We start from the raw sequence: 16,832 nt of genomic DNA, 5'->3' as shown, positions 1-16,832 counted from the left end.
ATCATTCACCTCAGTACCCCTTTCCTGCTTTTTCTCCATACCCCTTGATCCCTTTAGCCGTAAGTGCCATATCTAACTCCCTCTTGAATATATCTAACGAACTGGCATCAACAACTCTCTGTGGTAGAGAATGCCACGGGTTAACAACTCTCTGAGTAAAGAAGTTTCTCCAGCTCGGTCTTAAATGGCTTACCCCTTATCCTTAGACTGTGACCCCTGGTTCTGGACTCCCCGACATCGGCAACATTCTTCCTGCATTTAACCTGTCCAGTCCCGTCAGAATTTTATGTGTTTCTATGAGATCTCCTCTCATTCTTCTAAACTCCAGTGAATGCAGGCCCAGTCGATCCAGTCTCTCCTCATATGTCAGTCCTGCCATCCCGGGAATCAGTCTGGTGAACCTTCGCTGCACTCCCTCAATAGCAAGATTAGCAGACCAAAACTGAACACAATATTCCAGATGAGGCCTCACCAAGGCTCTGTACAACTGTAGTAAGACCTCCCTGCTCCTATACTCAAATCTCCTAGCTATGAAGGCCAGCATGTCATTTGTCTTCTTCACCGCCTGCTGTACCTGCATGCCAACTTTCAATGACTGATGTACCATGACACCCAGGTCTCGTTGCACCTCTCTTTTTCCTAATCTGCCACCATTCAGATAATATGCTGCCTTCATGTTTTTGTCACCAAAGTGGATAACCTCACATTTATCCATATTAAACTGCATCTGCCATGCATTTGCCCACTCACCTAACCTGTCCAAGTCACCCTGCAGCCTCTTAGCAAGCTCCTCACAGCTCACACCGCCACCCAGCTTAGTGTCATCTGCAAATTTAGAGATATTACACTCAATGCTTTCATCTAAATCATTAATGTATATTGTAAATAGCTGGAGTCCCAGCATTGAGCCTTGCCTGCCATTCTGAAAAGGACCCATTTATCCCGACTCTCTGCTTCCTGTTTGCCAACCAGTTCTCTATCCATGTCAATATATTACCCCCAATACCATGTGCTTTAATTTTGAACACCAATCTCTTGTGTGGCATCTTGTCAAAAGCCTTTTGAAAGTCCAAATACACCACATCCACTGGTTCTCCCTTGTCCACTCTACTAGTTACATCCTCAAAAAATTCTGGAAGATTTATCAAGCATGATTTTCCTTTCATAAATCCATGCTGACTTGGACCGATCCTGTCATTGCTTTCCAAATGCGCTGCTATTTCATCTTTAATAATGGATTCCAACATTTTCCCCACTACTGATGTCAGGCTAACCGGTCTATAATTCCCCGTTTTCTCTCTCCCTCCTTTTTTTAAAAATGGTGTTACTTTAGCTACCCTCCAGTCCATTGGAACTGATCCAGAGTCGATAGACTGATGGAAAATGATCACCAATGCATCCACTATTTCTAGGGCCACTTCCTTAAGTACTCTGCAGACCATCAGGCTCTGGGGATTTATTGGCCTTCAATCCCATCAACTTCACTAACACAATTTCTTGACTAATAAGGATTTCCTTCAGTTCCTCCTTCTCGCTAGACCCTCGGTCCACTAGTATTTCCGGAAGGTTATTTGTGTCTTCCTTCGTGAAGTCAGAACTAAAGTATTTGTTCAATTGGTCTGCCATTTCTTTGTTTCCCATTATAAATTCACCTGATTCTGACTGCAAGACGTTTGTTTTCACTAATCTTTTTCTCTTCACATATCTATAGAAGTTTTTGCAGTCAGTTTTTATGTTCCCTGCAAGCTTCTTCTCATACTCTATTTTCCCCCTCCTAATTAAACCTTTTGTCCTCCTCTGCTGAATTCTAAATTTCTCCCAGTCCTCAGGTTTGCTGCTTTTTCTGGCCAATTTATATACCCCTTCTTTGAATTTAACACTATCCCTAATTTCCCTTGTTAGCCACGGTTGAGCCACCTTCCCCATTTTATTTTTACTCCAGACAGGGATGTACAATTGTTGAAGTTCATCCATGTGATCTTTAAATATTTGCCATTGCCTATCCACCGTCAACCCTTTAAGTATCATTCGCCAGTCTATTCTAGCCAATTCATGTCTCATACCATCGAAGTTACCTTTCCTTACGTTCAGGACCCTAGTCTCTGAATTAATTGTGTCACTCTCCATCTTAATAAAGAATTCTACCATATTATGGTCACTCTTCCCCAAGGGGACTCGCACAACAAGATTGTTAACTAGTGCTTTCTCCTTACACATCACCCAGTCTAAGATGGCCAATCCTCTAGTTGGTTTCTCGACATATTGGTCTAGAAAACCATCCCTAATACACTCCAGGAAATCCTCCTCCACCGTATTGCTATCAGTTTGGTTAGCCCAATCAATATGTAGATTAAAATCGCCCATGATAACTGCTGTACCTTTATTGCATGCATCCCTAATTTCTTGTTTGATGCTGTCCCCAACCTCACTACTACTGTTTGGTGGTCTGTACACAACTCCCACTACCGTTTTCTGCCCTTTGGTATTCCGCAGCTGTACCCATACAGATTCCACATCATCCAAGCTAATGTCTTTCCTTACTATTGCGTTAATTTCCTCTTTAACCAGCAACGCTATCCCACCTCCTTTTCCTTTCTGTCTATCCTTCCTGAATGTTGAATACCTCTGGATGTTGAGTTCCCAGCCTTCGTCACCCTGGAGCCATGTCTCCGTAATCCCAATTATATCATATTCGTTAATAGCTGCCTGGGCAGTTAATTCGCCAACTTATTACGAATACTCCTCACATTGAGGCACAGAGCCTTCAGGCTTGTCTTTTTGGAGGAACTGAAGGAAATCCTTATTCAGCGGGAAATTGAGTGAGGGAAATTGATGGGATTGAAGGCCGATAAATCCCCGGGGTCTGATAGTCTGCATCCCAGAGTATTTAAGGAAGTAGCCCTAGAAATAGTGGATTGTTTTCCAACAGTCTTCGACTCTGGATCGGTTCCGATGGACTGGAGGGTAGCTAATGTAACATCACTTTTTAAGAAAGGAGGGAGAGAGAAAATGGGCAATTGTAGACCGGTTAGCCTGACATCAGTAGTGGGGAAAATGTTGGAATCAATTATTAAAGATGAAATAGCAGCACATTTGGAAAGCAGTGATGGGATCGGTCCAAGTCAGCATGGATTTATGAAAGTTAAATCCTGCTTCACAAATCTTCTAGAATTTTTTGAGGATGTAACTGGTAGAGTGGACAAGGGAGAACCAGTGGATGTGGTATATTTGGACTTTCAAAAGGCTTTTGACAACGTCCCACACAAGAGATTGGTGTTCAAAATTAAAGCACATGGTATTGGCGGTAATGTACTGACGTGGACAGAGAACTCGTTGGCAGACAGGAAGCAGAGAGTCGGGATAAACGGGTCCTTTTCAGAATGGCAGACAGTAACTAGTGGGGTGCCGCAGGGCTCAGTGTTGGGACCCCAGCTCTTTACAATATACATTAATGATTTGAATGTGGGAATTGAGTGTAATATCTCCAAGTTTGCAGATGACACTAAGCTGGGTGGCGGTGTGAGCTGTGAAGAGGACGCTAAAAGGCTGCAGGGTGACGTGGACAGGTTATGTGAGTGGGCAAACACGTGGCAGATGCAGTATAATGTGGATAAATGTGAGGTTATCCACTTTGGTGGCAAAAACACGAAGGCAGAATATTATCTGAATGGTGGCAGATTTGGAAAAGGGGAGGTGCAACGAGACCTGGGAGTCATTTAAAGTTGGCATGCAGGTACAGCAGGTGGTGAAGAAGGCCAATGGTATGTTGGCCTTCATCGCTAGGGGATTTGAGTATAGGAGCAGGGAGGTCTTACTACAGTTGTACAGGGCCTTCGTGAGGCCTCAACTGGAATATTGTGTTCAGTTTTGATCCCCTAATCTGAGAAAGGACGTTCTTGCTATTGAGGGAATGCAGTGAAGGTTCACCAGACTGATTCGCGGGATGGCAGGACTGACATATGAGGAGAGACTGGATCAACTGGGCCTGTATTCACTCGCGTTCAGAAGGATGAGAGGGGATCTCATAGAAACATATAAAATTCTGACGGGACTGGACAGATTAGATGCAGGAAGAATGTTCCCGATGTTGGGGGAGTCCAGAACCAGGGGACAGTCAAAGGATAAGGGTAAGCCATTTCAGACTGAGCTGAGGAGAAATTTCTTCACTCAGAGAATTGTTAATATTGTGTTCCTAACACAGATGAGGCGGCACACAGGGAGGTGTAACAGTGACCTCAGTCTTTAATACGACACTCCAGAGTGAGGAATCGGCCTTAGGGGGCCGGCTTATATACAGTGCTCCCAAGGGGTGCTGAGATCCCTTGGGACTTCAGGGGATGCATTCCCTGGTGGCGGAACATGGGAGTGCATGCTTTACAGATACACGTCACTACCCCCCCCCACCCCCGCCCAAAGTCAAAGTGAAAACTATTTACAAGGTGAGGCGGTCGGGAGCCTTTCTTTCCCTGGTGGATCGCCTCAGTACAAATGTCTGTTCTGGTGTGTTGGCTGTGCCCTCGCTGGGCTGGCGTGTTGTTGGCCCTGCAGGGCTGCTAGGTGAGCCTGGCCTTGCTGGGCTGATGAGCGTGATGGGTTCGATTTCCTGATCCGACGTGGTATCATTGATCCTTTGGGTGTGTGTTGTGGGTTCAAAAAAGGTGGCGTCTGCTGTGGGTTGTTCAGGGCAGTCTGTGAACCGCAGCCTCATTTGGTCCAGGTGATTTCTGCAAATTTGTCCATTGTCTAGTTTGACTACAAACACCCTACTCCTTTCTTTAGCTATCACCGTGCCCGCGATCCACTTGGGACCATATCCATAGTTTAGCACATACACAGGGTCATTCAGATCAATTTCCCGTGACACAGTGGCACGACCATCGTTTATATTTTGTTGCTGCCACCTGCTTTCTACCTGATCATGCAGGTTGGGGTGAACCAGCGAGTGTCTGGTTTTAAGTGTCCTTTTCATGAGTAGCTCAGCCGGGGGCACCACTGTGAGCGAGTGGGGTCTCGTGCGGTAGTTGAGCAGTACATGGGACAGGCGGGTTTGGAGTGAACCTTCTGTGACTCGTTTAAGGCTCTGATGGTTTGTACTGCCCGCTCTGCCTGCCCATTGGAGGCTGGTTTAAATGGGGCTGAGGTGACATGTTTGATCCCATTGCGGGTCATGAATTCTTTAAATTTGGCACTGGTGAAACATGGCCCGTTGTCACTGACCAGTATGTCAGGCAGGCCATGGGTGGCAAACATGGCCCTCAGGCTTTCAATGGTTGCGGTGGCGGTGCTTCCCGACATTATTTCACATTCAATCCATTTTGAAAAAGCATCCACCACCACCAGGAACATTTTAGCGAGAAACAGGCCCGCATAGTCGACATAGATCCTCGACCATGGTCTGGACCACAAAATTAGTGGTGCCTCTCTGGGCGCGTTGCTCAACTGAGCACACACGCTGCATTGCCGTACACATGATTCTAAGTCAGAGTCGATACCAAGCCACCACACGTGGGATCTGGCAATCACTTTCATCATTACTATACCTGGGTGTGTGCTGTGGAGATCCGAGATGAACGTCTCCCTGCCCTTTTTGGGTAGCACTACACGGTTACCCCACAACAGGCAGTCTGCCTGAATGGACAGCTCGTCCTTTCGCCGCTGGAACGGCTTGATTGGCTCTTGCATTTCAACGGGGATGCTGGCTCAGCTCCCATGCAGTGCACAGTTTTTTACTAGGGACAGCAGAGGATCTTGGCTGGTCCAAGTCCTAATCTGGCGGACCGTGACAGGTGATTTATTAATTTCAAATGCTTCCATGACCATCAACAAGTCTGCGGGCTGCGCCACCATCAACAAGTTTGCAGGCTGCGCCATTTCCACCCTCGTGGTGGGCAATGGTAGCTGACTGAGAGCAACTGCACAATTCTCAGTGCTTGGCCTGTGGCAGATGGTATAGTTATATACTGATAGCGCGAGTGCCCACCTTTGAATGCAGGCTGAGGTATTAGTATTTATCCCCTTGTTTTCAGCAAACAGGGATGTGAGGGGCTTGTGATCAGTTTCCAGCTCAAATTTGAGGCCAAACAGGTATTGATGCATTTTCTTTACCCCAAACACACACGCTAATGCCTCTTTCTCAATCATGCTGTAGGCCCTCTCGGCTTTAGACAAGCTCCAGGAAGCATAGGCGACAGGTTGCAACTTCCCCGCAACGTTAGCTTGTTGTAATACACACCCGACTCCGTATGACGACATGTCACATGGTAGCACAAGTCTTTTACACAGGTTATACAATACAAGCAGCTTGTTGGAGCATAAAATGTTTCTGGCTTTCTCAAAAGCAATTACTTATTTTTTTCCCCATATCCAGTTCTCACCTTTGCGCAATTACACATGTAGGGGCTCTAAAAGGGTGCTTAACCCCGGTAGGAAGTTACCAAAATAGTTGAGGAGTTCCAGGAACGACCGCAGCTCCGTGACGCTCTGTGGCCTGGGCGTTCTCCTGATAGCCTCTGTCTTGGCGTCTGTGGGCTGAATGCCGTCCGCCGTGATCTTTCTCCCCAAAAACTCCACTTCTGTTGCCATGAAGACGCATTTCGACCTCTTCAGCCGCAGCCCTACGCGATCCAGTCGCTGGAGGACCTCCTCCAGGTTTTGTAGGTGCTCGGCGGTATCCCGACCCGTGACCAATATATCATCCTGAAAGACCACCGTGTGTGGTACTGACTTGAGTAGGCTCTCTATGTTTCTCTGGAAGATCGCTGCAGCCGACCGAATTCCAAACGGGCATCTGTTGTAGATGAACAGTCCCTTGTGCATGTTGATGCAGGTGAGGCCCTTCGAAGACTCCTCCAGCTCCTGCGTCATGTAGGCCGAAGTCAGGTCGAGCTTGGTGAACGTTTTGCCTCCTGCCAGCGTCGCAAATAGGTCGTCTGCCTTAGGTAGTGGGCGTTGGTCCTGTAGCGAGAAATGATTAATAGTTACTTTATAATTACCGCAAATCCTGACCGTGCCATCCTTTTTTGAGTACTGGAACAATCGGGCTGGCCCACTCACTGAATTCCACTGGGGAGATGATGCCCTCGCGTTGCAGCCTGTCCAGCTCGATTTCAACTCTCTCCCTCATCATGTGAGGTACCGCTCGAGCCTTGTGGTGAATGGGTCGTGCCTCTGGGACCAAGTAGATCCGCACCTTCGCCCAGGAAAAGTTTCCAATGCCTGGCTCAAAAAGGGAAGGAAATTTGTTAAGAACCCGGGTACATGAGGCCTCATCGACATGTGATAGTGCTCGGATGTCATCCCAGTTCCAGCGGATTTTGCCCAGCCAGCTCCTTCCAAGCAGTGTGGGGCCATCGCCCGGGACAATCTAGAGTGACAGTTCATGCACCGTGCCCTCGTAGGTGACCTTGACCATGGCGCTGTCCAGGACAGTGATAAGCTCTTTGGTGTACGTTCTCAGTTTCGTGTGGATGGGGCTCAGGGCTGGTCTGAATGCCTTGTTGCACCACAGTCTCTCAAACATCTTTTTACTCATGATGGATTGGCTAGCACCAGTGTCCAGTTCCATGGCTACAGGTAAGCCATTCAATTTTTACGTTTAGCATTTTCGTCAAAACTGTGTGAACCCCGTGTACTTCAGCATCTGCCTCCTCTCTCTGAGGCTCGAAATTGCTTTGATCCACCATGGACCGATCTTCTTCTGCCACGTGGTGGTTAGCAGGTTTTGCAGAGCTTGCAGCTCGTTTGCAAGTTCGTTGGAGGTGCCCCATTGTTCCACAGCACTTGCAAACATACCCTTTGAAGTGGCATGAATAGGCTGAATGGAAGCCTCCACAACGCCAACAAGGTGTGAATTGCCTTGCATTCATCCTTTGTTGGGGACCCTGAGTCATCTGGGTCACCTGAGGCCTGCTGGCAGTTGCAGACTTGTGGGTTCTGCCCTGTACGTTTCTGCTCGCAAACACAGTTCCAGTTAATTTATGAACATTGCTAGCACTTGTGTGCTGAGAGATTTGTTTGGTGTTATCACTGGTGGACATAAACGCCTATGCTATCGCAATGGCCTTACTGAGGGTTGGTGTCTCTACAGTCAAAAGTTTACGTAGGATGGTCTCATGGCCAATGCCCAGTACAAAAAAGTCTCTGAGCATTTGCTCCAGGTAGCCATCAAACTCACATTGTCCTGCAAGTCGCCTTAGCTCGGCGACGTAGCGCGCCACTTCCTGACCTTCAGATTGCTGGCATGTATAGAACCGATACCTCGCCATCAGCATGAACCAGTGTACACAGCTCCTCATACGACTTATCTGTGGGTTTCACCGGAGCCAGAAGATTCTTCATGAGGCTGTAGGTCGGTGCCCCGCAGACTGTGAGGAGGACCGCTCTCCTTTTTGCAGTGCTTCCTTCTCCATCCAGCTCGTTGGCTACAAAGTTCTGGTCTAGCCGTTCGACATAGGCTTCCCAGTCCTCACCCTCTGAGAACTTCTCCAGGATGCCCACAGTTTGCTGCATCTTTGCGTTGGATTCGTATTCTCGTCGCCAGTTATTGTGTTCCTAACACAGATGAGGCTGCACACAGGGAGGTTAAAGTAACAGTGACCTCAGTCTTTAATAAAACCCTCCAGAGTGAAGAACAGGCCTTAGGGGCCGGCTTATATACAGTGCTCCCAAGGGATGCTGAGATCCCTTGGGACTTCAGGGGATGCATTCCCTGGTGGCGGAACATGGGAGTGCATGCTTTACAGATACACAACAGTTAATCTGTGGAATTCCCTACCGCAGAGAGTTGTTGATGCCAGTTCATTGGATATATTCAAGAGGGAGTTAGATATGGCCCTTATGGTTAAAGGGATCAAGGGGTTTGGAGAGAAAGCAGGAAAGGGGTACTGAGGTGAATGATCAGCCATGATCTTATTGAATGGTGGTGCAGGCTCAAAGGGCTGAATGGCCTACTCCTGCACCTATTTTCTATGTTTCTATGTTAACACTCTTTGTCCCTTTAGAATTTTGCTGTAATGTGGCCCTTTTTAATTTTTGCCTTGGGTTTCTCTGCCCTCCATTTTTACTTTTCTTTCTATCTTTTGCTTCTGCCCCCATTTTACTTCCCTCTGTCTCTGTGCATAGGTTCCCATCCCCCTGCCATATTAGTTTAAACCCCAACAGCACTAGCATTGGTTCCAGTCCTGCCCAGGTGCAGACCGTCCGGTTTGTACTGGTCCCACCTCCCCCAGAACCGGTTCCAATATCCCAGGAATTTGAATCCCTCCCTCCTGCACCACTCCTCAAGCCACGCATTCATCTTAGCTATTGTGCTATTTCTACTCTGACTAGCACGTGGCACTGGTAGGAATCCTGAGATCACTACCTTTGAGGTCCTGCTTTTTAATTTAACTCCTAGATCCCTAAATTCAGATTGTAGGACTTTATTCCGTTTTTTACCTATATTGTTGGTACCTTTATGCACCACGACAACTGGCTGTTCACCCTCCCCGTCCAAAATGTCCTGCAGCCGCTCCGAGACATCCTTGACCCTTGCACCAGGGAGGCAACATATGATCCTGGAGTCTCAATTGCAGCCGCAGAAACGTCTATCTATTCCCCTTACAATAGAATCCCCTACCACTATAGCTCTCCCACTTTTTTTCCTGCCCTCCTGTGCAGCAGAGCCACCCATGGTGCCATGAACTTGGCTGCTGCTGCCCTCCTCTGATGAGTCATCCTCTCCAACAGCACCCAAGGTGGTGTATCTGTTTTGGAGGGGGATGACCGCAGGGGACCCCTGCACTACCTTCCTACTACTGCTCTGCCTGATGGTCACCCATTCCCTATCTGGCTGTGTAACTTTTACCTGCGGTGGGACCAACTCACTAAACATGCTATTCACGACATCCTCAGCATCGCGGATGCTCCAGAGTGATACCATGCGCCGCTCCAGTGCCGCAATGCGATCTGTCAGGTGCTGCAGCTGGATGCACTTCCTGCAGACATAGCAGCCAGGGACACTGGGAGCGTTCCTGACTTCCCACAAAGCACAGGAGGAGCATGACACGGGTCTGGGCTCTCCTGCCGTGACTTAACTCTTAAATTAACTTAATTTGGCAACAATGCCAAAGGTTACTTTCTGATAAGGAAATTAAAAAAAAAAGATTAACTACTCACCAATCCACCAGCCAATCACTTACCCGCTTGGCTGTGATGTCACACTTCGATTTCTTTTTACTTCTTTGTTTTACCTTCGGCCTCAATCTCCCGAACTGCCGCTCCTCCTCCCGAGCTCCGCGGCTTTTTATCAGGGCATCGATCTCTCGAACTGCCGCTCTTCCTCCCGAGTTCCGTGACCTTTTGTCAGGGCCTCGATCTCCTGAACTGCCGCTCCTCCTCCCGAGCTCCGCGGCCTTTTATCAGGGCCTCGATCTCCCGAACTGCCGCTCCTCCTCCCGAGTTCCACGCCCTTTTATCAGGGACTCGATCTCCTGAACTACAGATGCAGGGTAGATGCAGGGAGGATGTTTCCCCTGGCTGGGGAGTCTAGAACATGAGGTCACAGTCTCAGAATAAGGGGTCGGCCATTTAGGACTGAAATGAGCAGAAACTTCTTCACTGAAAGGGTGGTGAATCGTTGGAATTCTCGACACCAAAGGGCTGTGAATGCTCAGTCATAGAGTACATTCAAGACAGAGATGGATAGATTTTTGGATACCAAGGGGCATGGGGATAGTGCGGGAAAGTGGAATTGAGGTAGAAGATGTTACTGAATGGAGGAGCAGGCTCGAAGGGCTGAATGGCCTACTCCTGCTTCTAATTCTTATGTTCTTATTCCAAGCTTAATGTTCTAAATAGTGAAAACTTAAATCAAAATATTGAACGAGAATTTTCTTGCCATCCTGAAAGTTAGAACAGAACTATTTTCAGAACTTTGGAGACAACAAAAGACTGTAGGGAAAAAAGCTGATATGTAATGCCAGCACTTCAGATTTGTCAACAAATGCGCTAAACTATTAAGTGAAGACAATCAAGTTGTCCACTTTACAAAATATGGAACCCAAACTTACTTTTACATGTTGGGACCTGACCATTCCAACCATCGTGTGTGCATAACCGCATGTCGCTACCAACCATATTGTACCTGGAAAAGAAAAACAAGCCATTGTAAAAACCCAAAAGAGAAAGAAATAGGAGGTGGGTGGGGTGGCTTGACCCATCCACCTCCATGGAGGTGTGTGGGGGGCCTGACCCATCCACATCCATGGCACGAACCTGGTATTGCAGTACTTCCAGGAACGGTGCAGTAGCTCTAGGCCTTTTGGCTAAGAGCATTGGCGCAGAGTGATCCTTGATGTGTGCAAGGTGACCTCTGGCGTTTGTGATTTGACAAAGAATTGGAAAGATTGGCAACGAATAAAAAAAAAAAAAAAAATCTGTTGTCAGACAGTGAACCAAAGGTTTCATGTGAAAGTGGTTCAGTGGTTCAGCTGATCAGGAAAGAAATCTAATGGTTAAACTGAATACATCGATAAAACTATCAACACAGTATTTAGGTAGTGCAAGAAGGAGAACTACGGTACTCGGCTTCATTAACAGACAAATAGAGTACAATAGAGTTGGTACTGTTGTTGTGCAAAGGTGATGGTCAAACCCCATAAGGAAGGTTCGAAGAGATTGCTTGTTTTGACGCACTAGTGGCGCATATGTGTATTGGGTGCAGGAAATTTGAGGCCAAGTTGGAAAGGTAAATTTTGTGAGGCCCCATGTTGCAAGCAGCCAGAGCATACAGAAAATTACAGGCATGCTGCCACTGATTTTCTCTCTATTGAAATTAATAGGCAGAAAAGTGGCATCTCACAGCCTCAAAATTTATCTTGAAGGACTGAAAATGCGCTGGGAGTGTCCTGTCTGTTATGTTTTGGCTGGTCACCTCCCAGTGCTGCTGAAATGTACGGATTCCATTAAAGGCCAAAAAAAGGAGAAGCTGCCTTTTAAAATGTTCTTGCTGTGCACCTCAATAAATTGGAAACATTTTCAAACTGACACCCTGATTTTCAGAATTTAATGGTAAATGTCCCTTAATTTGGCAAATGGCTGCAAAGGTCTTTTCTTGGCTGTTATAGTTTGGTTTTGCTTCTATTTTTTGGTCTTTGTTTACAATCATTTTGCAGTTAACTGTTGATTGTCACCACATATAGTTAAGGGGAGTTGCCCTCTAAATGGAAACAGCCTTTCCTGTAGAGGATGGGCATTCCTTTGGAAATTTCTCCTGTTCACAGAATGCTTGAGGATGATGAAGAGTCCAATGGGTATGAGTAGAGGCAGGTGCATTGAGGCATTGAAGGTGGCTTGAGCTGTTCCACTCTGACTTAAGCGGCAGTGTATAGACATCGCAATAGTTCCTTCAACAAGGAACTCTTTCTTTGCCACTGGCTGTTCTGTTCAACTCTGGGGTGACCATATCTGCTCCATCACAAAGACTGCCTATTTCTACCCCTATCTCAGCCCGTTGTAAATCTTCATGTTTATATCCTTGCATGACCTCGTCCTTCCTAGCTATGCGAACACTTTCAGCCATACAACTTCTCCCCCCCCCCCAGTTCTCCATTCATTTGACTCTGACATGTCGTGCATTCTCCCACCCCTTCATCTGCCTTGACCCCATGGTGTGAAATTCTCTTCTTAAGGCCCTCTGCCTCTCCACTTCCTTATCCTTTAAAATATTCCAGAAAACCCACCTCCCACCCTCCTTCACTCTGCTTCGTTGGCTCGGTGTCAGTTTCTCTTTGCGAGTGGAGTGCCTTGGTTCCTTTTTGTACTATGAAAATTCAAGTGGTCACTGTTGATGTTACATTTCACCAGGGATGTAGTTTTAGAACTTTGCCAGCTCCTGCTTCATCCATGACTAGGATGGCTCCAATGAACATAACTAATTATTTGAACATCCAAGCGACTGGCCCCTTTCAAGCGATCTCGCATAGCATTTATTAGATCAGATAGTCTGCAGTGCACCCTTGCATACATTAGGTCAATTACAGGCCAGGGCAAAGGACTTCCTCACTTTTCTGAAAGAAAATGACCAGCAGAAAAAGGGGGATCTTCACATTTTCAGAATAGCTGGTTCCCCAAGAATGTAGGGCATCACCAATGAAACCGCTGTGGTCATATGGATTCCTATTAATAATGCTATGGGACTTATGAGTAGGAAAGGGTTCCATTTCCTTAACATCTGTATAATATGTGACCATTAGAATCACATCATGCAATTGGATGCCGGCTACTCTTGAGGTTGCCATAATACATTTAATCTCCATCAGTTTGCAGCTCCACCATTATTTGATGGCATTTATGCTCTTGATGGATGTATCCTTTTTGGCCAATGATACCCTCTTTGGTAGTGGCCAATCCCACTGCAGAATCCATAAACTGCACCAGGAAGAAAATACATTGAGACACGTGCCTCCAGAGGGACACAAACAGAGCATATAATAGGCATTCTGAAACAAAGATCTCATTGTCTGGATAGATCTGGTGGTGTTCCTATTGTATAGACTTCAAAAGGTGTCCAAAATGATACCCTGTGCTATATGCTGCACAATGGAGTCACCATGTATCAAATGCTAGAGGACTATCAGGAAGGGCCAGAAAATGGCGACAACGAGGCAGATGCGAATGAGTTGCCAACTCCACTGGAACTGCAGCAAGGACGACAAATCTGATATCTACTGGAGAATCATTTCACTCAAATTTTGAAGTTCCCCCGTCACATGTTCCCAGCAAACTGACGCAGGACACCCAAATATTACAATCTTGTCCTTCACCTCACCCAAGCAGGCACATCCATTCCTCTCCTGCTGCAGAAATATAGCTCAGGACAAATTAACTCTCTGCCCAACTCCAAATCCATAATCCTAATCCATAATTCCAAAGATGTATTACAGCTGTAGGGTTTGAAGTGCTATCAGTGTCTCTTACCCCAGGGCATCTCCTTTGTAACTGCGTATGGAGAGTAAATATCATTCTTTTTTTAGCTGCTATCTTTATAGGAAAAGAAAGTGCACTGACTGGCTACCAGATATATCTGAGTAATTCCTGAATGGTGGTGGCTCTGTACTGCATTTTGCTGGGTCAAAAACTGTCCCTGCAATTGCTACTGTAGTGGCTGAGCTTGACTGCTTTCTGACTTTATATGGGCCATTTGACCATGGGGCGATTAGACGGTGTAGATGCAGAGTTGTGCTGAGAGGCAGCTTCTTGATCCATCCCCTTACCACTGGGCCCTCTTTCAGCATGTCCTCTGATCTGTATGGGAGCAGATCATAATACTGAAATGATGCTGTTGAAATCCCACGCTAGGGTACTGTGCAGACAATTGCCCAGCATGATGAATCCAGAGAAAACAGACTCACAGACATCCATCTCTACAGCATCAGGCATGAGATTCCCAAGAATCTACAGTTATGCTTCAGACCCCTGTTAAGGAGGGGTTATGCTGCCATACACTCCAGCGTGGATTACAGTTCTGTAAAGCAGTCAAGCAACTGCACCGATTGAGGTAGTGGAGTCCTCCATACTAACGGTCACATCTTCCAGGGTGCTTCACACATTCCCAAAGGACTCAATAGGTCCAATGATGTGAGGGCAGATGTCCCATATTTTGGGGGATTGGAGGCCCGTAGTGATGGCCCGAGGCCTACAACATCCCAATATGCCCAAAGGCAGACAGTGAGATCAAAAGGAGCCTCCACACAAGTTGTGCACTAGGCTCATTAGGTCCTTGGTGTCCCTTTAAATTATGAGTCTATCTCATAATGTAGCTGGAGCACCTAAGCAAAGCACTGGCAAGACAGAATGGGCATTGAAGGGGAAGCTGCCATTATTTTGAAAATGTTAAATAAATTGTTGGCACGGCTACCCCAAAGCATCCATGACTGGTGCTCCTTCCCCAAAACTGGAAAATCCCTGGTGCACTATAAGTTCAAGAGGTTGAACACACTCACCTTGACAAACTTCTTCAGTGTGTTAACCTTCTTCCATTGACGGACTGCACCACCAAGAACCTGCATTCAGCTGCACTGCCACCTTCCTATGCAGCCCAGACATCTCCCTTTTAGATGAGAGTGTCCCTCCAAACTAAAGGTTGCAACACTCCCCAGCATCACCTCTCGCAATATTACCCACAGGGTTCTGACTGCAAAAAAGCAATTCTCCCTCCTGCTTGAGCCCTTGCTGAAAGCAATTTGCATAAACTGCACAAGGCGGATACTGTGAAGGCCCTCGACATAATCACAACCCTTCACCCCAAATCATTCAGGAACTGGTGCAACGGAATACTCACCCTGCATCACAGTGATAAGTAGCTCTCTCTCCAAAAGTAGTATCTGGTGCTTCAAAATATCCATTCTCAATATCTCCTGGATTACCACAGTCCTTTGCTAGACCGAAAAAAAGTGATGTTACTAAACATCAAAATCTCCAAATGATTTTTCGATGCAATCCACAGAAATTTAAACAGTAAGGTGCTTAAACCACTGCACATTGTTCCACAATGCCAGGTTAGCCCAACTGTTGATTTATTTTCAAAATTTTGGCAATGCAAATACAAGATTCACTCCAATGATGCCAAACCCCAAGATAGCAGAGCTCCCTAGAATATGATACCTACAATATTCTTCAGTGCAGCTCTTGAAAGGCATCTAGAGGTGCAGGCAGTCACCAGAATAACTACCAGCCATACTAAAGAGAAATTGATATAATTAAATAAGAACATAAGAACGTAAGAATTAGGAGCAGAAGTAGGCCATTCGGTCCCTTGAGCCTGCTCAGCCATTGAATAAGATCATGGCTGATCTTCCAGCTCAACTCCATTTTCATGCACTATCCCCATATCCCTTGATTCCCTTAATATCCAAAAATCTATCGATCCCTGTCTTGAATATATTCAATGACTGAGTATCCACAGCCCTCTGGGGTAGAGAATTCTAAAGATTCACCACCTTTTGAGTGAAGAAATTTCTCCTCATCTCAGTCCTAAATGGCCGACTCCTTATTTTGAGACTGTGACCCCTGGTTCTAGACTCTCCAGCCAGGGGAAACATCCTTCCTGCATCTACCCTGTTAAGCCCTGTAAGAAGTTTGTATCATTCAATGAGATCATCCCTCATTATCTAAAGAATATAAATCTTTATCAGCCATCAGAAACTCAGTGGAGTGAAGCGAAGGACACTTCCCTGTAGCATCCCTGGACTGATGTTTGGCCATGACAACCACAACTGTGCGTCAGTTACGATTCCAGCCATTGGAGGCTTCTCCCTTTGACTCCCATTGATCTCAGTTTTGTAAGGGATCCTTTCTTTGTGCCTTAGTTAAATACTGGTTTGATGTTGAGAGCAGCTACTCTCACCTTTCAATACAGACCTGTTGCACCAATTTTCCTGGTTTCACCTCTATTTCCTACGCTTCTTCCTCCTCTTTGGCTACTGCTGCACCTTTATGTCCTTACCCTGCTGCATGCTCACACCTTTCTGTGCTGCAGTTATGCAGCAGACCGTGAATAGTTTAGACCTTTACTGGGCAAGAGAGAACCACCTTATTGGAGCAATCCAAACAGCAATATATACGGGTTAGCGTGCCGTGCTTTGCTGTGCCTTATATTAATTATGGTTGAGGTATGTGCCTCCTTGTTGCATTTTGCTGCTTTTCAGCACTTTCTCAGTGAGGTCGTCAGCAACGGCTACAGTGAATACTCCTGGTCTCTCAGTAATCCTCTATTCAGTCAATACGATCTTTTAAATAACACAGGCACCATGGACTTCTGCATAAGGAAGGCATCATGACCTCTTCCTTGAGAA

The 16,832-nt window shown here is 46.4% G+C and overlaps 1 protein-coding gene across 4 annotated transcripts in view; it reads right to left on the bottom strand.

The window, feature by feature from the left end:
* Positions 1-16,832, bottom strand: part of LOC139227885 (complement decay-accelerating factor, GPI-anchored-like) — a 48,173-nt gene that overhangs the window by 9,693 nt on the left and 21,648 nt on the right. For 3 of the 4 annotated variants that reach the window (XM_070858994.1, XM_070858995.1, XM_070858997.1), the window contains exons 3-4: positions 15,320-15,416; positions 11,049-11,122 (exon numbers count right to left, since the gene is read on the bottom strand). In XM_070858994.1, the coding sequence (XP_070715095.1) occupies positions 11,049-11,122; positions 15,320-15,416 (171 nt within the window). The remainder of the gene's footprint in view (positions 1-11,048; positions 11,123-15,319; positions 15,417-16,832) is intronic. The other variant, XM_070858996.1, reaches the window with a different exon arrangement.

The sequence above is a fragment of the Pristiophorus japonicus genome, chromosome 17 (assembly GCF_044704955.1).
Source record: "Pristiophorus japonicus isolate sPriJap1 chromosome 17, sPriJap1.hap1, whole genome shotgun sequence".
NCBI classification, from domain to species: Eukaryota; Metazoa; Chordata; class Chondrichthyes; family Pristiophoridae; genus Pristiophorus; species Pristiophorus japonicus.
This window is presented reverse-complemented; position numbering and strand designations above follow the sequence as displayed.